The sequence below is a fragment of the Trematomus bernacchii genome, unplaced genomic scaffold (genome assembly GCF_902827165.1).
Source record: "Trematomus bernacchii unplaced genomic scaffold, fTreBer1.1, whole genome shotgun sequence".
NCBI lineage: Eukaryota > Metazoa > Chordata > Actinopteri > Perciformes > Nototheniidae > Trematomus > Trematomus bernacchii.
Window position 1 is genome coordinate 451,433 of NW_022987438.1, and position 23,793 is coordinate 475,225.

Below are 23,793 nucleotides of genomic sequence, written 5' to 3' on the forward strand. Positions count from 1 at the left end.
TGTAGGTGTGTGTGTGTGTGTGTGTGTGTGTGTGTGTGTGTGTGTTTCTAAAAACACCCTCTCCTCCATCATCATGTCCTGTAAAGGGAATATTCCTCTGCAGCGTTAAGCCTCAAACTCCTCTGACCTCATGTCTGCAAAACTAAAGAAAAGCAAAGGTGGAAGAAGTATTCAGATCTTTTACTTAAATGAAAGTACAAATACATGTCAAAATGCTATTACAAGGAAAAGTCCTGCATTCAAAATATCACTTAAGTACAAGGACAAAAGTATAAATCAGACAATAGTTAAAAAATCTAAAGAAAAGCACTCATTGTGCAAGAATATATATATATATATATATCCATATGTGAGATGTTATTATCAGAGATGGGGTCGTTACTAAAAAAAAGTAATATATTACATATTACATATTACTTTAAAAAAAAGTAATATATTACACTACTTCGTTACTCTCTACATAAAGTAACTCATTACTTTACTCGTTACTTTACTCGCAGGGCCGGCCCGCCCCTCCCTACAGGCAGATCACGCAGACTGCTAAAGTTTTCAAATGTTCTCTTTAGTTCAGTTTCCATTGTCGCATAAGACTGATCCAGATAGCTCTGACTATGGCTGTCCTCTGTCTCCTGCTATCTGTATTTTGCGCAGTATATCTCTGAACGATGCGATGGTGATTCCACTGTGCAAATGGGCAACATTACCTCTACTATGAAGGATGCTACAAGCCTGTCCATCTCTGCTTTGGTTACCGGTCCTCCAAATTCTAATTTGTGCTGCTTCAGAGTCGGCGGCGGCGCACTCACAACATCCTCACTCTGGGTTCGGGGGTCCTTAGCTATTAGCTTCACCTTAGCATGTGTTCTTTGCAGGTGTTTGTTGAGGTTTGACGTGGTGTTTGCAGCAGTGGATAACAGCTTCTGGCCTCAAGGTTCAAGGTTCAAGGTTCTTTATTGTCAATCTGACATAGTTACAGAGTAATAGTTGAAAATCTTATGTCACAGGCTTCTCCAACAATGCAACATAATAACATAATAACAATAAGAGCAAGAGCAATACAAAAAGAATAATAGTTATAAAATAAAATAAAGTTATGATGTGGAATAGTGCAATAGAGTCTATATACAAGTTATTGGAATGATATATATATATATATTAGGTATTAGATACATACTACTGAGTAGCAGATGAATGTTTGAAGTTGTTTCAACAGTTCAATTTTTTAACAGTCTCACTGCCTGCGGGAAGAAACTGTCTCCGAATCTTCTTGTCTTTGCCAGGATGCTGCGGTAACGTCTGCCAGACGGCAACAGAAAGAACAGTTTGTGGCTGGGGTGATGGGGGTCTTTGATAATCCGTAGTGATTTCTTCCTGAGCCGCTGGGAGTAAAGGTCCTCCATGGATGGCAGCTCCGTCCTGGTGATGTGCTGTGCAGTTTTCACCACCCTCTGTAAAGCCTTACGATCGAGGTCGGTGCAGCTGCCCGTACCAGGCCGTCATGCTGCCAGTGAGGATACTCTCTATCGTGCACCTGTAGAAGTTGCAGAGTATCCTGGAATCCATTTTGAACCTCCTCAACCTGCGGAGGAAGAAGAGCCGCTGTCGAGCTTTCTTGGTGATGGTGGTGGTGTGAAGAGACCATGTCAGGTCCTCAGTGATGTGGACCCCAAGGAACCTGAAGCTTTTGACTCTCTCCACCGTAGTCCCATTGATGGCGATGGGGGCGTGTCCCTCTCCCTGCTGCTTCCTGTAATCCACAATCAGCTCCTTTGTTTTGCTGATGTTGAGATGGAGGTTGTTATCCTGGCACCAAGATGTCAGGTTTTCGACCTCCTCTCTGTACGCCGTCTCGTCATCGTCTGTGATCTGGCCGATGACGGTCGTGTTATCAGCAAACTTCACGATGGTGTTGGAGCTGTGTGTGGCCCGCAGTCGTGGGTGAACAGGGAGTAGAGGAGAGGGCTGAGCACGCAGCCTTGAGGGGCACCGGTGTTTAGAATCAGGGTGGAGGATGTGATGTTTCCCACCCGCACTGCCTGGGGTCTGCCCGTCAGGAAGTTCAGGATCCAGTCACAGAGGGCGCTGTTGAGCCCGAGGTCTCTGAGCTTGATGGCCAGCTTGGAGGGCACAATGGTATTGAATGCTGAACTGTAGTCAATGAACAGCATTCTCACATATGTGTTCCTGTTCTTCGGGTCCAGGTGTGAGAGGGCAGTGTGGAGGGTGAGGGCTATGGCGTCGTCTGTGGACCTGTTTGCTCTGTAGGCAAACTGCAGGGGGTCCAGAGATTCAGGGAGGGAGGAGGTGATGAATGATTTGACTAACCGCTCAAAGCACTTCATTATGATGGAGGTGAGTGCTACTGGGCGGTAGTCGTTGGGGCAGGTGATGATTGTCTTTTTCGGGACAGGAACGATAGTGGAATGTTTGAAGCATGTGGGGACTACAGACTGCAGCAGGGACCTGTTGAAGATGTCTGTGAACACCTCTGCCAGCTGAACTGCACACACCCTGAGAACACGGCCAGGGATGCCATCAGGTCCAGGAGCCTTGTGTGGGTTAACCCTTTTAAAGGATTTACACACATCTGCCCTATTTAAAACAAAAGGGCAGTGTAGCTCCTGGTCCCTCTGTACCTCCACAGCCTGGCTGCTCTCAAAGTGTGCAAAAAAACTGTTCAGCTCATCTGGGAGAGATGCGCACACAGACACTCCCGCAGCACCCCCCGCTGCTCCTTTGTAGTCAGTCATTGTCCTTAGTCCCGCCCACATATTCCTGGTGTTACAGCCTTTGAAGTCAGATTCCACCTTCTCTTTGTACTATCTCTTTGCATTTTTAATTGCTCTCCGGAGATCATACCTAGACTTCCTGTACTCCTCCAAATCCCCCGCCCTGTGCGCGATAGTGCGCGCTTTCAGCTTGCCGCGCACATCGGAGTTTATCCAGGGCTTTTGATGTCCGTACAGAAACCTTCGGTACCACGTCATCGATGCATTTCCCAATGTAGCAGATGACAGTGTCCGTGTGTGTGTTGATGTTATTGTCCTCAAACACACTCCAATCCGTGGATGCAAAGCAATCCTGCAGTGCTGAATCTGACTCCTCGCTCCATCGTTGTACTGTCCTTGTTATCGGTCTGACCCTTTTAAGTTTCTGCTTGTACGCAGGCAACAACAGTAGTGAGATATGGTCTGATTTGCCGAAGGGAGGGCGAGGGAGAGCCTTATATCCATTCCGGAAAGGGGAATAAACATGGTCCAATATGTTTCCCCCGCGCGTCGGGAAGTTGATGTGTTGGTAATATTTTGGCAAAACCTTCTTCATGTTGGCGGTGTTGAAATCTCCGGCCACAACGAACGCCGCATCTGGCCGTGAAGTCTCGGTCTTATCAATAATCCTGGATACAGTTTGCACCTCACCGTCACATTCCTGTCTATTCTTCGGACGAACTCAAAATAATCGGCATACCTCCACCCCTCGAAAGTTATCGCTGACTCAGCCATGTTTATGCAGCACTGCACGCGGAGATGTGGACGCGCAAGTCGCGCAGATTACGTATAAACCTGCGGCGGAAACCCCTCTTGTCTGTCAGTGTGATTATGACTGATTTTATAAAAGTAACGAAGTAACGCGTGTCGGGGCAATGTTAGTAACTGTAGTGTGATTACTGAATTATAAAAGTAACGCGTTACACTACTCCGTTACCGACAAAAGTAATATTATTACAGTAACGCGTTACTTTGTAACGCGTTACACCCAACTCTGGTTATTATACAGTAAATAACATTACTTAACAGCGACCCTGTTACAGACAAAACTCTGACTATAATATAAAAAAACGTAATATGTTATAATCTAATTTTACCTTTTTGTTCTTCAAACCGTTATTCCACTGGTTCAATCTTTAGAGATGCATTATGTTAAAGTTTATAAGAAATATTTGAATACAGAATCTTAATTTTAAAAGTATGTTAAAGGTAGGGTATGTAAGAATGGAGAAACCAGCTCGAGTGCGCTAGAATTTGAAAATACACAACCGGAGAAAATCTGCCACTTCCTTATAGAGCCCCTCCTCCAACACACACCGAACGCGCACATGACCAATGAGGGCACGAGATAAGTTTGTGCACAGATGGAAGGCTGACAGGCAGGTAGGCCATCCAGTTATTTAAGCCGGGCCGGATCAGATGATTGGTCGTGCTTTTTACAGTACTACGGCTTCCACAGATGACATGTTTGTATATATTTATTGTCAAAGCATTTCATGTATTCATTGATATCGGGATGTTAAGAGCATTCCATGGAATATAACAAAAAGTGTTTCTGAAGTGAATTACCTAACCCACCTTTAAGTGTTGAAATACATGTAGAGCAGTATAAATAATAAATAACATTAATAATGTGTAAACATGCTTATGTTGTGTTTTCATCTGACCAGATAGTTAGGAGCAATCTCAAATATGCATAATGCTTTAAAATACATTATTGTATAGTCATTCAATAATCCTTGACTTATTAGGTTACATGTCATTAAACTAAATGAGTTTCATTAATAAATCACAATAGGAAGTGAATACTGCTATTAGACACACATTTGATGATAGACAGGTGAGTATTTTATAATGTTTACAACTAATTTATAACAGAGAAACAGACCGTCTTGGAATAAATGTTATCCTATGAACATACGATTATATCAACAGAAACGATTACTTCTACAATACATTGAATTATACTTTCTCTTTCCCCACGTAAAACGTAACCATCCCCGCTTCCCTCCCTCTCCATTCTGTGTGTGTGTGTGTGTGTGTGTGTGTGTGTGTGTGTGTGTGTGTGTGTGTGTGTGTGTGTGTGTGTGTGTGTGTGTGTGTGTGTGTGTGTCTTTGTGTGTGTGTGTGTGTGTGTGTGTGTGTGTGTGTCTTTGTGTGTGTGTGTCTTTGTGGCCTCTAATGGACTCTGTGAATGGAGAGATGCCACCCTGTTGTCTGCATCAAGGTCAAGTGTGTTCACACAGAAGCGTGGGTTTTTGTTCGGTGAGGTGTGTGTGGTTTTGTCTGGCAGTCATGAGTGTGTGTGTGTGTGTGTGTGTGTGTGTGTGTGTGTGTGTGTGTGTGTGTGTGTGTGTGTGAGTGTGTGTGTGTGTGTGTGTGTGTGTGTGTGTGTGGTTTTGTCTGGCAGTCACGAGTGTGTGTGTGTGTGTGTGTGTGTGTGTGTGTGTGTGTGTGTGTGTGTGTGTGTGTGTGTGTGTGTGTGTGTGTGTGTGTGTGTGTGTGTGTGTGTGTGTGTGTGTGTGTGTGTGTGTGTGTGTGGTAAGATATCAATGTAGGGGGAGCTAATAATAGTAGTACTTCATTTTAAACTTTAGTTCAATTATCTTGTGCATTTATTTGCTCACATTTTTACTCATTTTCAAGCAAATTAGGTCTAAGAGAATTAGAAGAAAATTATAACAATTACATAAAACATTAAAAATGTAAGTTTTAAAAAATGTAAAAACTATTAAATGAAAAAAATAAAATGTAACGTAAAATCTAAAAGTAAATAAGTGAAAAAAATGTTTTTAAAGAATACAATAAATAAAGGAAACAGGAGGAAACTAAACTAGGTGCAGAGAGAGAGTGTGCATGCAGATCTGCAAATAGCTGCAGAGAAAGACTGTCCTAATGCAGCCATGAATAAGAGATGATAGAAAGAGAAGTGTTGAATGCAGCTCAGCGTCCATTAGAGGAGACTCAGGCAGGCCATTAGGAGGATCACACACACACACGCACGCACGCACGCACGCACGCACACACGCACGCACGCACACACACACACACACACACACACACACACACACACACACACATACACACACACACACACACACACACACACACACACACACACACACACACACTGCAGAAATATGCAGAGGTTTTCACTACCAGTGGAGGAATGTAACTACTTCTGTAATGAAGTGCACATTTTAGGTACTTTTAATTTACTTGAGTATTTTCTTTTAATGCAACTTAATAATAATAATAATAATTCAATTGTAATTTATTGAGAAACATTGCACTTTTGACTTTAGTTAATTGATTTAACACACATACACATATGCTGATATGATGCAGGGCTGTCCTAATGATAAACCCAGTGAATGTGCTTCACATTGAGAAACTACTATACAGAAATGCTCTTACATGTTCATGGTGCATAATGATTCATTTGACTTCATTCATTCATTTAGCAGATGATTCTTTGGTGTCTTTACCTGGCATTCTGAATTCAGGACTTCTACTTGTAATGGAGTATTTGCTAGCTAAGCAGCGCCCTCTGGTGCTGAAACATACATGATAAAAACACCATGTAAAGTTCATACTACATCCTTGGGTTAGAGTAAGATAACATATTAAAAAGAATGTAAATTAAATACTGTACAGTGGTATAATACATACATACAAAATTAAATAAAGAGGGGTGGGGGATTATTGTGTCTATGCAAGGTGTTATTTTTTCTTGACTTGCTTGAAAAGCGCTTTGAGCACCAGGAAAAGCTCTATATAAATAACATGTATTATTATTATTCTTATCATTATTATTATTATTATTATATGTAAATATGTGTATGATTTTGCTGGGAGCAGAGCGTTTTGCAGCTGGTTTGCGGAATGTACTGACAGCACTGAGTCCAGTGGCGGTGCATTGTGGGATGTGTAGTCTCACAGTGGTTAAAAAAAGCATAATAATCAATGAACCGCAGTACGCGTTCTACTACATTTCCCAGAACACACTGCGGCATGTTAGCTGTGTGTATGTGAGGCAGAGAGGAGGAAGGTTTTCAGGAATTCGTCTGCAGACTTGGAGCCTCGTTTTTAGAGAAACATGGTAAGTCCACTGAATAAAACCCAGATATTCTGTTAAATATGTCTCTTATTATCTGTAGAAAACCGCAGCTGACCGCGGACATTATCGGAGTTTGACAAGCGCAGTGATTGCTAATGGAAAATGTAGCATTAGCTAGCTAACTTAAGCTAGCAAATTAGCCACTCTAGCTAATTATGTCAGTTTTTAACGGTTGTTGACAATTCAACGATTGATAATAATAATAACAATAACAGCACTGTGAGCTTTTGTCTATAATAATCACATGTTGGTTAACTGTTATTCTCTAATATACTTATATACTATATATAAGGTGTTTTAGCATTTAGTTGGCTAGCTGTCAGTTTGTTTTGTATTTTAATAAAAGTACAAGTATGGACAAACAGAGTATATATTATATAATAAAAATGTTGGTCCTCTAAATATCTAATAAACCAACTAAAGGGAAAACACTTTGTGGCCATTTAAAGACAATTAAATGGGATAAAAGTCTCCTTCCAACTAAAGCACCAAGAAAAAAACTGGAGAAAATGTGTCAAAAAAACCCCTCACCTTCTTCATTTTGCTGAATAATCCTGTAAAAATGAATGAATCCAAAGTCATTCAAAAAGGCAAACATATAATACAAATCAAAGCGTTAAACTAGAACCTCTACATCAAATATTCTGAGTAGAAACAGTACAAATAACAATAATAATGTGTATTAAAAGAGGTGTTTTGTATGCGTGCATGTCCACTTATTTATCAATTTCACTTAAAGCCTGATCATTTCCCAGGAGCTGCTTTAAAGTCTCCCATACTGTGCTGTTATAGCAGTTACATTATGTCAAAACAAGACACAAGAATCTAAAATAACAGTCTGCTGAATAATCCAGTAATAAAGAAATAAAGAAATAAAGTCAAAATAATCATCTTCATTTGTGGGCACTGTCTTTTATCATTTATCAGTCCATTTAGTCATTACATTACATGTCATTTGTTAGACGCTTTTATCCAAAGCGACTTACATACATTCAGTACTGTGGGCAATCCCCACAGGAGCAATTTGGGGTGAAGTGTCTCAGGGACACAAGGACATGCAGACTGCAGTGGGACTCGAACTTGCTATCCCCTGATTCAAAGTCCAGCACTGAGCCACAGTCATCAATTTGAGTTATTAATTCAAGTCTGATCACTTTCCACAGAGTTATGGCAGTGTGAACAGTTGTTGACAAAGTGACGTTGTTTATAATTCATACGTTGTGTTAAACTGTTATGTACTTATATATCAGGGGTTTTAGCATTTAGCTAGCTGTCAATTGTTTGGAGGATTATTAGAAACTCTAATCACTCATAACTGAACATTATTAACTGTAGGCACATGAGCCGTGTCAGAGATACATTAGAAATACTGTGATAGGGTTATAGTTAACAGAAGAATGCTACGTCCACACAATTAATTACCTGAGGTGGAAGAAGTACTCAGATCTTGTTCTTGAGTAAATGTAGAAGTACTCAGATCTTGTTCTTGAGTAAAAGTAGAAGTAGTCAGATCTTGTACTTGAGTAAAAGTAGAAGTACTCAGATCTTGTACTTGAGTAAAAGTAGAAGTACCAGAGTGTAGGAATACTCTGTTACAGTGAAAGTCCTGCATTCAAAATGTTCCTCAAGTAAAAGTAGAAAGTATTCTCATCAAAATATAGTGAAAGTAGCGACAGTGAAAGTAGTCATTGTGCAGATTGGTCCATTTCAGAATAATATATATGATATGTTTTATAATGATTGATCATGAAAGTGTTCTCAAAGCTGGTAAAGGTGCAGCTAGTTTGAATGACTTTGTATACTGCAGGGTAGCTTGTGGAATTTACTCCAGGTGGAACTAAAGTCTGATTTAACACTTGATTATATTTCACATCATTCATCCACATCTGTGAAGTGACTAAAGGTATTCAATAAATGTAGTGGAGGAAAAGTACACCATTTACCTCTGAACTGTAGAGGAGTAGAAGTACAAAATAGGATAACATGGAAATACTCAAGTAAAGTACAAGTATTTCAAAATGTGACTTTTGACTCTGTTTGAGCTCCTGGATAGTTTCACAGCAGTTTCTGCATCATGTTAGCATGGAGCTCTGCATACCTTTCTGTTTACATCAGGCTCCAGCTGTCCGGGTCACTGCTCATTGGCTGTCACTCTCCCTTTGTCTCTGTGTCCCCCCCCCCCCTCCCCCCTCTCTCTCTGTGTGAGTTTGAGGGTTTGCAGATGCTGGACACATTTTACACTTTCCTTCATATAACAGTTGATAAGGTCGGTGATGACCTCAGGAGAACAGCTGTTTCTTTTTATGTCTCGCTAAGTTCAACGAGAGAGCAAACAGTATGAGCTAACAGTGGGGAAAACGTACTCAAGTACTGTACTTAAGTATATTGTGCAATTTTCCAAACTCGCATTGGTTTCTCATACAGCATCTCTGTAAAGTATGTGTATTCACTCTCTGTCCTAAACGGCTTGTTGGAGCTCCTGCCCCCCCTCCCTGTGAGCCCAGTGTGCTCTGATTGGTGGGGACGTTGCGAGGCTCGCTGCTCAGTGAGCTGGCTTACTGGTGTGGTTTCCGGGTCAGCGAGACAGCGCGAAACTCATCCCGAGCACACACAAACACTCACAGCCGAAGTAAAAACAATAAGTGTGGCTTGATATTGAGTAAGACAAAGGTTTATAACGCTGTGAGAATGGGTCTGCGGAGAGCATTTCTCCGTGATCCCAACTCGTCTATTACCAGCGTTCAGGGAGCTCTATGCAAGTCAATGGGGACTCCCTGTTAGTTAGCCAAGGGATCCTGGTGTGTGAGGCGCTCCACGGATTGGTCCATTTGGGCCAATCCGGTCATTTGTTGTTGATCTGGGTGTTCACACGTCACAGAACCCAGGAAGCAAACAATGGAAAAAGAGAAATGTCCAACGAGGCGTTCTGGGGCAGCATAGACAGGTCTTTTCTGTGTTAGAGTTGTATTCCCTACAGGGTGTACTTTGAGGGTTTGTGACTCTGCAGACCGTTTACATGCAGAAGCTTCATAACACACAAGGGGACGGGTAATAACCGGAAAAGCATGACATGGGACCTTTAAAGTACATTTACTTCTGCACACGTTTACTTCCTCTTTTCCTCTATTGCTGCTGAATGTGTGCATTGCTTGTAATGAAGCACTGAGATATGTCACATACATTTATAAAATACTTTCAGGGCTCAACGCTAACTTTTAAAAGTGGTTGCCAGGCAACCAGGCATCAGCTTTTGGTTGCCAAAACTGAAAATACGGTTGCCATTTTTAGTCACCTTATATTTTAAATAATTAAGATGCTATACATCAACTTAATAATGAACATGTGACAAAAAAGAATGTTCAAATGCTTTACAATAAGTAATTAACACAATTATTTGAAACTTAAGTGGTAGGAAACTTGTCCACCCTCAATTGCTGGTATACAAAACACCAGTAGTGCAGCTGTTGTCATGTTCTTCACAGATCACTTGTTTCTTGGTCATCCGTTGTCTCCCTTTCAAACGTGGGTTTCCCTGACCTTTGTGCTGACCCCCACCATAGATCCACTGGCCCTTCAGCATTGAAGTCTGGATTGGCCAGACTAATACATTTCTAATGTTAAATAAATGAAAACCATTCACAGTTAAGAATTAGATATTCATTATTAATGCTGTAAATTACTTTTAATATGTCTAACTATATTTTTATAAAAGTGATTATATTTTTATGCCAATATGTTTCTATGGTAAAGTTTCGTTTTGCACTTTTATTTTGGTAGTAATAAGATCGGGACTCTTAATTTTTTCTTAACTTTTTACCCCACAGTCAAACAACTTAATTTGCTTCGCCATTTTTTGTAAAACAAACACACGGGGTGTTTCTCAATGTCGAGGAAGGCTGCTCCAGAGCCACTATTTCAAGCATGCTACGTCATCGAGTCCCGCCGAAGGACTGTTCCAATGTCCAGGCTCCTTGGAATTCTACCGAGGCCGGCGTCCTTCGTAGCGACAAATTTCGAGGCTGCACATGTGTAGACTCCGCGGTCTTGAAATCCCCACAATGCTTTGCGCACGGACCAATTTCCAAATCTATGGGGGAAATCGCGCTCCATTTAAAGCGGTGCCTCGCATATGACGCACACCTGTTAGCCTGTTCCACAATTCTTCGTTTTCCGAGGCTAGGAAGGATTCTTGCCTCGCTTCTGAAGCAAGTGACTCGGAGGCACATGTGCTACCAAGCAAGCGTCCTCGACATTGAGAAACACACACGGCGCACCGCGCACGCGAGTAAACGTGCATCGCTTTCTGGCTCCGTAATCACACCAATGCACGTGCAACTTAAGTATCAGGTTCTGACTGGTCGCAACAATAATTAAATATCACTCTTAAGACAACAAATAATTAACATTTATCTATTGGGTGCACATTTTACTGTTTGCTGTCCTTATTTCTTTATGTTAAAAACTGGTTGCCACTGATGGCAACCAAAGGCCAAGAAGTGGTTGACGTTTTTTCTGAATGGTTGCCAATGGCAACCTGGCAACCATTACTGTCGAGCCCTGACTTTATACCTTTTAACAACTGTAAGAAACTGTCAACTTCTGCAAATCTAAACCATACTTAGATATATGTTATGTTGCGTTTACTTGGAGCGTTTTGAAAGAATGAAAGCACCTTGCAGATATTATTCTGATAATAAAATATCCATTGAGAGAATCCTGGATAGAACTACATTGCCTAATTTTAATGAAAATAAAAGTAGAATTTCCTGTATTCAGATTAAATAAATACTTCTACAAACTAGGAAAAGTTATCCATTTGAACAAAGTCAACCTTAAAAAGTTTGTATACTCTAACAGCTGTGTTGTTTTTAAGTTTGTTGTGCGGGAGGCCGGTACAGTAACTCCACTGTGCGTGTCCCATGATGCACTGCTTCCTCTCATGTTAAAGCTGTACTGTAGCCACTGGCAGGCACCGTGTGTGTGTGTGTGTGTGTGCGTGTGTGTTTCAGACAACTTATGCTTAGTATTTTAGATCAACCTTCAGAATCAGACTTCCTGTCCTGCATTGGTGGAAATGTACAACATTACTGCAAAAAGTTATAGCAGAGAAAAGGCAAGCAATATTAAAGTAGCAAACATGTTAAATATAGAGAAAAAACACACTTTTGAAATAAAAAAAAATACAAATAAAGACAAGCAAGTACTTACCCATGGCTAAAGAATCAGCATTTCAAATAGCACAGTGTACATTAAGGTTTGAGAGACTTTAAAAAGGTGTTTTGCAGATAAAATGATTCTGTAATTGCCCAGTAGAATAGCCAAAGAAAGTGTTATTTGTTACTGACTAACTAGTTTGTTTCTAGGGACGCAACCCTCTTTCCTGTCTTTATTCACTTGATTAGGTGACATGACAAATTAAATGGTCAGAGAAGAAGTCAAACACTAAATCTAATTTTGCTCAAAATTATCGTTCATATTTGTCTGTTTAGTCGCAATGCTGCAGTGTCTTTAGTGTTACCCCGGGATTCCACCGGGTCCGTCTGCGCCGCGTTACGTCTGCGCCACGGTTTTGTTTCGGCCTCCTCCAGCGTCAAACCCTACCGGGCACGTTTCAGAACCGGAGCGTTTTGCGTGCCGGCTCGCAGTTTTTGTTGATTTGGGCATATTTCCTGGACAGGCTACTTTGTACAGACAAAGTTAATAATAACTGTAATATTCCAGTTATAAACGACATGAATCAAAGATGTGTTGCTGTATTTTAGTGGTAAAAAAATGCATTCATCATCATAATTATTCTATATATATATAATTTACACAGTGCCTGTAAACCGGAGGAGAACGCTGGCATTTCTCCTCCTACTTGAAAGACTACGGAGGGGTAGGGTCTGCAAAATGTGTTTGTTTTGGGGATTGAATGGATGCTCTGACCGGTCCACTTCCTGCCCGGCGCTATGCAACGCAATAGACCAGCATCCTATTTTTAGCGGAGCCCAGCACCGAGACGCTTCTGGGACGCTTCTGGGACGCTTCTGGGACGCTTCTAGCCGTAACACGCGCGTAAGGTGGAATAGCACCCATTGACTAGAGTGGCCGCAATCGCTGTGAACGCCGCGGCACAGCCGTAACGCGCCGCAGACGGACCCGGTGGAATCTAGGGGTTTGTTACAAGAGAATTCCTCCCATTTGTCAGGGACTTTAAGATCTGATTTTGCCCACCATTTTTCTCAATGTAAACTTAAGTCATGCTTCCTCTCTCCTCTCTCCTCTCTCCTCTCTCCTCTCTCAGGCCTAGCAGTGGAGCTAACAGCTAGCTTTGCCTCTGTGTGTTCTCATGGTTCTGATCAGCTGTAAGACGCTTCACTACGACTGAAACCCCGGAGGAAGAGCAGCAGAAACAGCCGTACCCCCCCCAAAAGACTCCAGCTAAAGGGTGAGAGACAAACGTGTGACTTAAAGGAACTAAATATTCAGATTATACTCATGTCTGTGTTTCAGGAAAGGAGATACTCAAGTTAAATACAGCTACCTCAAGTTTACAGAACACTATTTGAGTAAATGTACTTAAACTGACCATCCCTTTTCTGTTTTGTGTTATTCTGTCAAAGCGTCTTACTCACCAATTTATCCATATCTCCACCTTTCTTTAACTTTCAGAGCAGCATGGAGGCGTCATTCGGTCCCACTTTCTCTGCTGTAGCTGCTGGAGGTAAAGGTCATACTATAAATACTCCCTGAAGTATAAGTACCTATTATTAACATATTTCAATATTTTCTTTCAGCAGAAGCGTCGAGCAACTACAAGCAGCACCGAAGAACCCCCTCCTCCTCCAGCACGCTCACCTACTCCCCCCGCGATGAAGACGACGGGATGGTACACACACACACACACACACACAGACACACAGACACACAGACACACACACACAGACAGACACAGACACAGACACACACACACACACACACACAGAGACAGACAGACAGACAGACAGACAGACAGACACACACACACACACACACAGAGACAGACAGACAGACAGACAGACAGACACACACAGACAGACAGACAGACAGACAAAAAACTCATCAGCATTTTTCTAAAACATTATATTCATTGGTCTTCTTAATATCTAATGAACTAGCTAAAGGGAAAACACTAGGAGCAAGCTTTATGGAAACTTAACAACAGTTTATTTTGAATTAGTTCCATGTCATTTATGATCAGCTTTTCAGTTCTCCCAAAGCTGATCATATTTGAAGAGCCTTAGGTTATATGTAAGGGATAATGTGCAGCGACGCGGTCATTATGGGGAAAAGAACACCGACAGGCTGATCAGGAGCCCGACGCGAAGCGGAGGGATCTAGATCGGCATGAAGGTGTTCTTTATCTCTCACATTATCCCGCTTATTACACGGCCACATTCTCAACAAAGTAACGATATGACTCCCAATATTAATTTAAATGCTTTTATGGATTTAGAAAATGATTTTATTGATTTAAAAAATAGTTGTATGTATTGATTTAAATTGACATGCATCCGCTAAGAAAAATAGTCCGTTGTTACCGTTTGAACTAACGGCAGGATCTGCTTCGATGGCGTTTTTGAGGAGCTTTTTGATTACAGATTTGAAAACATCGTTGCTTGCTTTAAAAGCAGCACAATTCATGATGTCAAACCTTGGAAAGTATCTAGATATCCCTGCCCTAATGCCAAAGTAACTGGCAACTGAATATGTGTCGCCGTTTGATGTCTATGTCTGGACCGCTGCGTAAAAAGGAGGGTTTCTGTCCCGTTACTTCTCCGCTGTTTTCTTGACGCTCTTGTCTTGTCAATTAGAAAAGCAAACTGCATGCAGGTTGCTTTTCGGCCAAACTGTATAAAGTTAAATCGAACTGACTTGTTTTAGCAGATGTGAGCGTCCTTAACAACGGTCAATAAGTCCTTGACAGCGGTCTGTCTGTTCTGGATTAACAACGTGTCACGTGTTCTGAATTGACCAATCAGAATCGAGTATTCAACTAAGCCATGTAATAAATACATATATATATATATATATATATATATATGTATATATATATGTATATATATATATATATATACAGCTTAAACCGCTTAGTAAAAGGTGTAGATTCTTGTAAAAACCTCAAATTTCATCTCACTAGTGGTGTGAACTATGATGGAGGAAGTTGGGCCCATATTCCCACACATCTTACTATACTGTGGTACTGTTGATGACCTTTGCCCTCTGTTTCCCCCCCCAGCCTCCCATTGGTACCCCCCGCAGGTCGGATTCAGCGATCTCCATTCGGTCTCTGCACTCTGAGTCCAACATGTCTCTGCGCTCCACCTTCTCTCTGCATGAGGAGGAGGAGGACATGGTGAGATACCAACAAACACTACAAATACATGTGCACGGAAACACTCTGGAATTATAGTGTTGGTACTCAGTGTGTGTGTGTGTGTGTGTGTGTGTGCAGGAGCCTCTGGTGTTTGCTGAGCAGCCGTCTGTGAAGCTGTGCTGCCAGCTGTGCTGCAACGTCTTCAAAGACCCCGTCATCACCACCTGTGGGGTGAGTTTACCTCCATCACTTCCTCCATCTTCCTCTTTGTGTAGACCCTAACTCACAGAGGTGGTTAGAGGACACGTTGGAGACATCTATAGCCGCTTTCACACCAAGTACTTAGCCGGTACTTGTCCCCGGTGTTAAGGAATAATTCTTCTAGATATCTAACCTTTTGCTCTGTGACGTTTTATGATCTACTCTGACGTCTGTTATCTCCTTTAAGGAAAGGCCTTGGTGCCATATGTGTTGTTGTCACCAGTTTGTGACCGGTCAACTTGTCTGGCACGAATGGTAATTGTTGTGAGAACACTGAGGCACTTCTTTATCGGTGTTTGTGGACTCTAAGATGTGAAATCTTTGAGGCCATGAGTGTCGGACGCAGGTGGTTCAGTGTTCCCAGCTGTTTAGTCTACTCCTTCAGAGATGTTGATTCTCTGTGAACCAGTTAAAAGGTCTAGCATAGAGAGAGGCTCTTCAGAATTGACGTGGCAACTCTACCGTGTAGTCAGAACCTCTGACTCTTTGATTTGTGATGTGAATCCTCCGGCCGAATACTCTGAATAAACCCATCAGTGTTTGACATCGAAGCTCCAACTCTCACCGTGTCTCCTTCCTGAGTCGGTGACTCCATGCATTGCTACACAGAAGTTTCCCCCACACCCGGTACTTGTTCCCGGTACTTGTTCCCGCCGAACTCTTTAGTCCCTCAAACTGTCCTAGTAGATCGCGTTCTCACCGGAATAAGTCCCCGAGGGAGGATTACGCAGATGAAGCCGCTGACGTCACTTCTTCTTCTTCTGCTTTGGGTTTACTGGCAGGCCGCAAACAACTTCACGGCGTATACTGCCACCCACGTAACTTTACCGAACAACGCTCTTAAACTTTGGAGTTGGGGACTGGCTTCAGTAGAAGCTGCTGGGTCGAGTCTTCCAAGTAAATCGCCAGAAGCGCCGACACCTCCTCATCACTCCACCGCCCCCATGTTTTCTTTTGTGTTGCCATAAGTTATTCTCTCTCCGTTGGTGCGCTCGGCTAATGCGAGCAAATAAAATGGCGGCTTCACAAAACTTTTCAAAGATTTACGGGGCGTGGTTTACAATTCGCCCAGCCAATCAGAAATTGTTAGCTTGGCCGACATACCCACGAACCATTTCCTCCTCAGGAAAGTACCACCTCTCTAGCAGGGACTATCTGGGGGTGAAAAGGTTCTCGCGAACTAGGGACAAGTTCCAGATCCTTTTTGGTGTGAAACCAAATCTCTCCCCCCCCCTATCGGCCTAGTTCGAGGGGAAAAGTACTCCGGTTTGAAAGCGCTATATGAGTGTTTCCGTTAGCCAGTTTTTACAGGAGTTTGACCCTTAAAATCTGTGGGAGTCGGCAAATTTAAATCCCTCCGGTCATAATGTACGCTGGAAAAATTAATTCCCCCAGAGCACAGTTTGTAGTTTATCAAAAATCATCTGAATAGAGTCTGTAGTCGCCGCTCTCATTGATATCTCATTGAATTGATAGAGGGTGAAACAAGACGCCATCGATGGAGGCCTGCAGAGTCATCGTTAGGGATTTCATTGAGGGGACTCTGTTCAAACGTTCGTATCCAGACAGGTCTACACATTTTAGCTTCTATTCTGTTTTATTTTATCTAAGAATATGCAGGGCTAATGCTGAGGGAGGTTCAGGGCTCAAGTGAACTGTTAGAAGTGTTAATTAATAAGAAAAGGGAAACTTGGACGCTTCGTAACGCTTGTGTTTGCTTCTCCCTCAGCACACCTTCTGCAGACGATGTGCCTTGACTTCAGGTGAGATTTAAATGCTTTTTTTTTTTAAAGTCCTTTATTGATCCCAATTTTGGAAATGTTTGCGTTGCAGCAGCGTAAAAAGACAAGGCATTGCACATAAGAGAAATTAAAAGAAATAAACATTTCAAAATGTAAACATCTCAAATAGAAATAAAATAGCATTTAAAAAAAGTTGAAAATATAAAGCAGGATATTATACGTTAAGTGTGTGAGGAATGGAATATTTAATATTAGATTGGATATAAATGTACAGTGTGAGTTTAAGTCCAGTATTAAATGTCAAATCAGTAGTTGTGCAGGAATGATGGTCTGAAGAGATTTTAACGTTTTGTTCTACGACCTTAAACACGTCAGTAAATACCCCTTCTGTAGTTTTATTAGTTATAACCTTTCGTTGCTTTACATCTGGGTCGTCAAACTCAAGACTTCACTTTATGTGGCCCCGCAAGAGCTTGGAAAGAATCAAATAAGTTTATTATAAGGTTACATGCCTTTTTACAGAAGCACGTTGCCCATAAACTACATGTCCCACAATGCATCTCATTTTGTGACATGCGCACTGAAGAGACTTGAAATTATTCGCCCTAGACTTCTGCTTTCAGACGAAGTTAGTTACCCTATCCGATAATAATCCAATGCAGAGGCAATAATGTAATATAATACATTATTTTATATATATATATTTAAATATGTAGATTTATATAGTCTAAAAGTTACAACCGGCCCTTTGAGTGCAACCTTAATGCTGATGTGGCCCGCGATGAAATTGAGTTTGACACCCCTGATCTAAATGAATTCAACACAGAAATCCAACATCCCTGCACCTGTTCTGTATTCTAACCTCTCGCTGCTCTCCCCCCTCTCTCAGATAAGTGCCCGGTGGACGCGGCTAAGCTAACGGTGGTGGTGAACAACATCGCGGTGGCGGAGCAGATTGGAGAGCTGTTCATTCACTGTAAATACGGCTGCAGGGCCACAGCCATCGCTGCAGGGGGCGCCGCGGCCCCCCCCACCACCACCGTGGCCGGGAAGCCAGGAGCATTCGAGGTGGACCCGCTGGGATGCCCCTTCACCATCAAACTCACCACACGCAAGTAAGAGAGGGGTTTAAATCAGGGCTGGGGGTTTAAATCAGGGCTGGGGGTTTAAATCAGGGCTGGGGGTTTAAATCAGGGCTGGGGGTTTAAATCAGGACCCAAACACAGGATGAGGAGAAAGTATAGCAAAATGATAGCTTTATTTAAAGGTCTCCTATCGATGTCTTTTCTACATACACATGTGTCCCCGGTGTGTCCCCGGTGTGTCCCCGGTGTGTCAGGAGACTCTCAAAGTGTCAGAAAACAAAACCCTCTCTCTTTGCCTCCCTACCCACATCTCTAAAAACGGGGGAACAACGGAGCTGATCCAGATTTGCTGCGTCATGACGACATTACTAAAATGTTTACACCCACGGGCCTATCAGAAACGTTGCTGTCAGAAACAATGAGCGACGTGTTTTGGACGTAATATGGTCTTTGTTTACATTAGCATGGCTAACACTCAGAGCTAACCTGTACTGGAGAGAGCATGTGTAAAGAAGCAGGAAATGAAAAGGAACTCACCTTGTGGTAAACCTGAGAGAGAGAAAGAGTTTGAGCTCCATGCTGTTTCAGAGAGAATCCTTGATGTGGTTTGGAACATGATATGGAGTTTAATCCCGGCTGTATCTAATCCAAACACCAAATGAATATAAAATACCTCCTCTCCTCTCCACAGAGAGCATGAAGCCAGCTGTGACTACAGGCCGGTTCGATGCCCAAACAACCCCTCCTGCCCCCCCCTGCTCACCATGAACCTGGAGGCTCACCTCAAAGAGTGTGAGCACATCAAGTGTCCTCACTCCAAATACGGGTGAGTCTCTAAACACACCCTAAGTTACTTTTCACTGCATCTCCATTTCTTATACGGTTCACAGGATTGACTTGACCTGTTTATTATTAGTCTGTCTCTTGCTCAACTTCTACCACTCCTTTATTTACGTACTTTATTTATCCCGGTATTTTTTAGATATTTATTGGGTATTTTTCAGGTATTTATTGGGTATTTTTCAGGTATTTATTGGGTATTTCTTAGATATTTATTGGGTATCTTTCAGGTATTTATTGGGTATTTAAGATATTTATTGGGTATTTTTTAGATATTTATTGGGTATTTTTAAGATTTAGTTTATTTTTCAGGTATTTTTAAATTACTTATTGGGTATTTTTCAGGTATTTATTGGGTATTTTTTAGATATTTATTGGGTATTTTAAAGATATTTATTAGGTATTTTTTAATTACTTATTTGGTATTTATTGGGTATTTTTCAGGTATTTATTGGGTATTTCTTAGATATTTATTGAGTATTTTTTTTATATTTATTGGGTATTTTTTAGATATTTATTGGGTATTTTTTTGATATTTATTGGGTATTTTTCAGGTATTTATTGGGTATTTTTCAGGTATTTATTGGGTATTTCTTAGATATTTATTGGGTATCTTTCAGGTATTTATTGGGTATTTAAGATATTTATTGGGTATTTTTAAGATTTAGTTTATTTTTCAGGTATTTATTGGGTATTTTTTAATTACTTATTTGGTATTTATTGGGTATTTTTCAGGTATTTATTGGGTATTTCTTAGATATTTATTGAGTATTTTTTTTATATTTATTGGGTATTTTTTAGATATTTATTGGGTATTTTTTTGATATTTATTGGGTATTTTTCAGGTATTTATTGGGTATTTTTCAGGTATTTATTGGGTATTTCTTAGATATTTATTGGGTATTTTTAAGATTTAGTTTATTTTTCAGGTATTTATTGGGTATTTTTAAATTACTTATTGGGTATTTTTCAGGTATTTATTGGGTATTTTTCAGGTATTTATTGGGTCTTTTTTAGATATTTATTGGGTATTTTTTAGATATTTATTGGGTATTTTTCAGGTATTTATTGGTTATTTCTTAGATATTTATTTGGCATTTCTTTTAGATATTTATTTATCCCGGGGGGAAATTGGGTTTTGTTATTTAATTGTATAAAGGTGCAATAAAAGATCAAATGAAACAGAATAGACTAAAAATATTGTTATAAATAAAAATACAAATTTAAAGTAAAAATGTGCAGTGAAAGATCAAATATATTAAAAAAATAATTAAAATATTTCTATAAACAAAGGAAATTAAATACAAAATGTGCACGTTACAATAAATATGTAAACATGTGTATACTAAGATATGATCTGCCTCTCTTCTCCCTGACAGGTGCACGTTCATCGGGAACCAGGACACGTATGAAACTCACCTGGAGGTCTGTAAGTTCGAGGGTCTGAAGGAGTTCCTGCAGCAGACGGACGACAGGTGAGACACAGGGGAGAGATGAACTGTAACTCAACTTAAAGAATCAATCAATTATCATCTGAACAGCTATGGGTTTAGATATCCAGCATTTCATTATTAGAAACCCTAAACATAAGGTGTCTTCATCTATCAGTGACTACCTTTGACCCCTCAGGTTCCACGAGATGCAGCTGACCCTCGCTCAGAAGGACCAGGACATCGCCTTCCTGCGCTCCATGCTGGGGAAACTCTCGGAGAAGCTGGATCAGCTCGAGAAGAACCTGGAGCTCAAATTTGGTGAGAGAGCAGAGGTGGAAGAAGTACTGTGATCCTAGAAGTACTTGAGTAAAAGTAGAAGTACAACAGTGTAGAAATACTCGGTTAGAGCAAAAGTCATCTATATATCCTTTATTTAAGCAGGTAAAAGTCTCATTGAGATTAAAAATCTATTTTTCAACAGCGACCTGGCCAAGAGGGCAAAGTTACAACAAATTAACACAAAACAATACAGGCAGACAAAAACACATCTTAAAAATAATAAAATAAACTGTTATAAAACATAAAAAACATGCACAATTTTAAAACAACTTAGGGGATATAACAGGGTGTCCGCGGGGTCTTAAAAAGTATTAAAAGTTGACAAATCAATTTAGCGAAAATGAAGGCTATTAAAAAGTATTAAAAAGTATTAAACGGCATTTTCCAAGGTATTACATTTTGTAGCTTGTTTTCAATAAGTATATAAATTGTCCAAAGAGGTTGTATTCTACAGTCTGCCTGAATGTAATCATTGCGTAGGTGTGTAGTGTGATTCTGTGTAGTTTATTTATGGCATCCCGTTGGATTTGACGTCATCTGAACAGGACATCGCACGCTCACTGCTTGATAGCGCGAGAAGGTCCGTTTACTCCGGTTGTTAAACAACATCGTCATGGGGAAATGCAAGTCTGCGTCCAAATGGTTGGAAGATAAGGAGGAAGGACAATCAATACTGTATATAGTCAATGTGAGGTAAAGTGTGTCGCCAATGTAACCGATTAGAACTCGAAGTGGCGATGAGGTCTTAAAACGTATGGAAAGGGTCTTAAAAAAGGTCTTAAAAGGTCTTGCATTTGACTTCAAGACTCCTGCATATATCCTGTTTAAGAGCAATCACATCAACCAATGGTTTCTTATAATAAAGCTGTATTTATGTTGCACTTCTCATTCATCACATGCAGCTCAAAGTGCTTTACAAAATGACACATCACAAGTTAAAAACAATCAACAAGAAACTCCCCTCAGATTGTTTAAGAACTTTAAAAGGTACATGCAGCAACATATAGCATTTGATCAGGTTAATTGACACAAGGATGTAAAAGGTGTGATGATACAAATAAAATAAAATAAAGAATGGTTTCTCTGACAGATAAGACACAAGACAACTGATTCGATGCAACAATATAAAATATAAAACAAAGTGAACATATAGGTACGCCTGCATCATCCCCAGAACCCCCTCCATTAACCACATCACTCCTGTTCTTCAGCAACTTCACCGGCTCCCCGTCTAACCCCGTATAGGCCATCCATAACCTCACTCCTCTGTACCTCTCCGACCTCCTGCACATCAACACACCCATCCGCACACTCAGGTCTTCTGCTTCCCTCCACCTCACTGCACCCCCCTTCCGTTTAACCACCATGGGGTCTAGAGCCTTCAGCCGCTCTGCGCCCCGCCTAACCACCATGGGGTCTAGAGCCTTCAGCCTCACTGCACCCCCCTTCCGCCTAACCACCATGGGGTCTAGAGCCTTCAGCCGCTCTGCACCCCCCCTGACCACCATGGGGTCTAGAGCCTTCAGCCTCTCTGCACCCCGCCTAACCACCATGGGGTCTAGAGCCTTCAGCCGCTCTGCACCCCGCCTAACCACCATGGGGTCCAGAGCCTTCAGCCGCTCTGCACCCCCCCTGACCACCATGGGGTCTAGAGCCTTCAGCCGCTCTGCACCCCGCCTAACCACCATGGGGTCTAGAGCCTTCAGCCGCTCTGCACCCCGCCTAACCACCATGGGGTCTAGAGCCTTCAGCCGCTCTGCACCCCCCCTGACCACCATGGGGTCTAGAGCCTTCAGCCGCTCTGCACCCCGCCTAACCACCATGGGGTCTAGAGCCTTCAGCCGCTCTGCACCCCGCCTAACCACCATGGGGTCTAGAGCCTTCAGCCGCTCTGCGCCCCGCCTAACCACCACGGGGTCCAGAGCCTTCAGCCGCTCTGCACCCCGCCTAACCACCATGGGGTCTAGAGCCTTCAGCCGCTCTGCACCCCGCCTAACCACCATGGGGTCTAGAGCCTTCAGCCGCTCTGCACCCCGCCTCTGGAACTCCCTCCCACCTGACATCCGCAACACTGACTCTCTCCCCATTTTCAAATCACGTCTCAAAACACATCTCTTCACACTCGCATATATATATATATCACACATCCTCTGTTTTTATTGATTTGATTATTTTATTGATTGATTGATATACTGCATTGTCTTGTTTATGTCTCTTATGCTGGTGTTATGTATTGTGTATCTTGTTTTGTGTGTGTTTGTACGGCGACCTTGAGAGCCTTGAAAGGCGCCTATATAAAAATTAATTAATTCGTATTATTATTAAATAAAATAAATAAATAAAATACATTAAAATAAATAAAATAAAATACATTAAATACAAAAGTAGGTTAATAATAAAGACTAAAAGAACATTTAAAGTGGGGGGTTGCTAATAAAAATCTAAAAAGATGTGCGTTTAGCCGGTGTTTAAAAACTCTTGTTCTCTGTCCTTTAAGATAGACTTGAATTCCCCCAAAGTGATCAAATCTGACAGTTTCAGCTCCTTCTGTATAATATCCCAAGCATATTTAAAAGCTTTTTTACCTAGTTCTGCTCTCACTTTAGGAACCAGCATTTCTTTACACATATAAGTGCAAATATGAAGTCATGCATTCAAATGTTGCTCAATATCAAATATCTGCAGGCACTTTAAACACAATTTTAGGACACGCGTACTGACAGGAAGTATTGACTGGAGAAAGTTGAACTACCTTCCTTGCTGTGTGTTATAATTCGTGTGTGTGTTTCAGACGTGTTGGATGAGAACCAGAGTAAACTGAGCGAGGACCTGATGGAGTTTCGTCGAGACGCGTCCATGCTTAACGT

The 23,793-nt window shown here is 41.4% G+C and overlaps 1 protein-coding gene across 2 annotated transcripts in view; it reads left to right on the forward strand.

Annotated features, from left to right (window-relative positions):
- The first annotated feature begins 6,784 nt into the window (after positions 1-6,784).
- traf7 (TNF receptor-associated factor 7) overlaps positions 6,785-23,793 on the forward strand; it is a 34,690-nt gene continuing 17,681 nt past the window's right edge. The window contains exons 1-12 of one of the 2 annotated variants that reach the window (XM_034142252.1): positions 6,785-6,870; positions 13,175-13,318; positions 13,543-13,594; positions 13,668-13,759; positions 15,149-15,265; positions 15,365-15,457; positions 17,217-17,250; positions 18,119-18,344; positions 19,006-19,140; positions 20,534-20,629; positions 20,784-20,905; positions 23,718-23,791. In XM_034142252.1, the coding sequence (XP_033998143.1) occupies positions 13,549-13,594; positions 13,668-13,759; positions 15,149-15,265; positions 15,365-15,457; positions 17,217-17,250; positions 18,119-18,344; positions 19,006-19,140; positions 20,534-20,629; positions 20,784-20,905; positions 23,718-23,791 (1,035 nt within the window). In that variant the 5' untranslated portion in view covers positions 6,785-6,870; positions 13,175-13,318; positions 13,543-13,548. The remainder of the gene's footprint in view (positions 6,871-13,174; positions 13,319-13,542; positions 13,595-13,667; positions 13,760-15,148; positions 15,266-15,364; positions 15,458-17,216; positions 17,251-18,118; positions 18,345-19,005; positions 19,141-20,533; positions 20,630-20,783; positions 20,906-23,717; positions 23,792-23,793) is intronic. The other variant, XM_034142253.1, reaches the window with a different exon arrangement.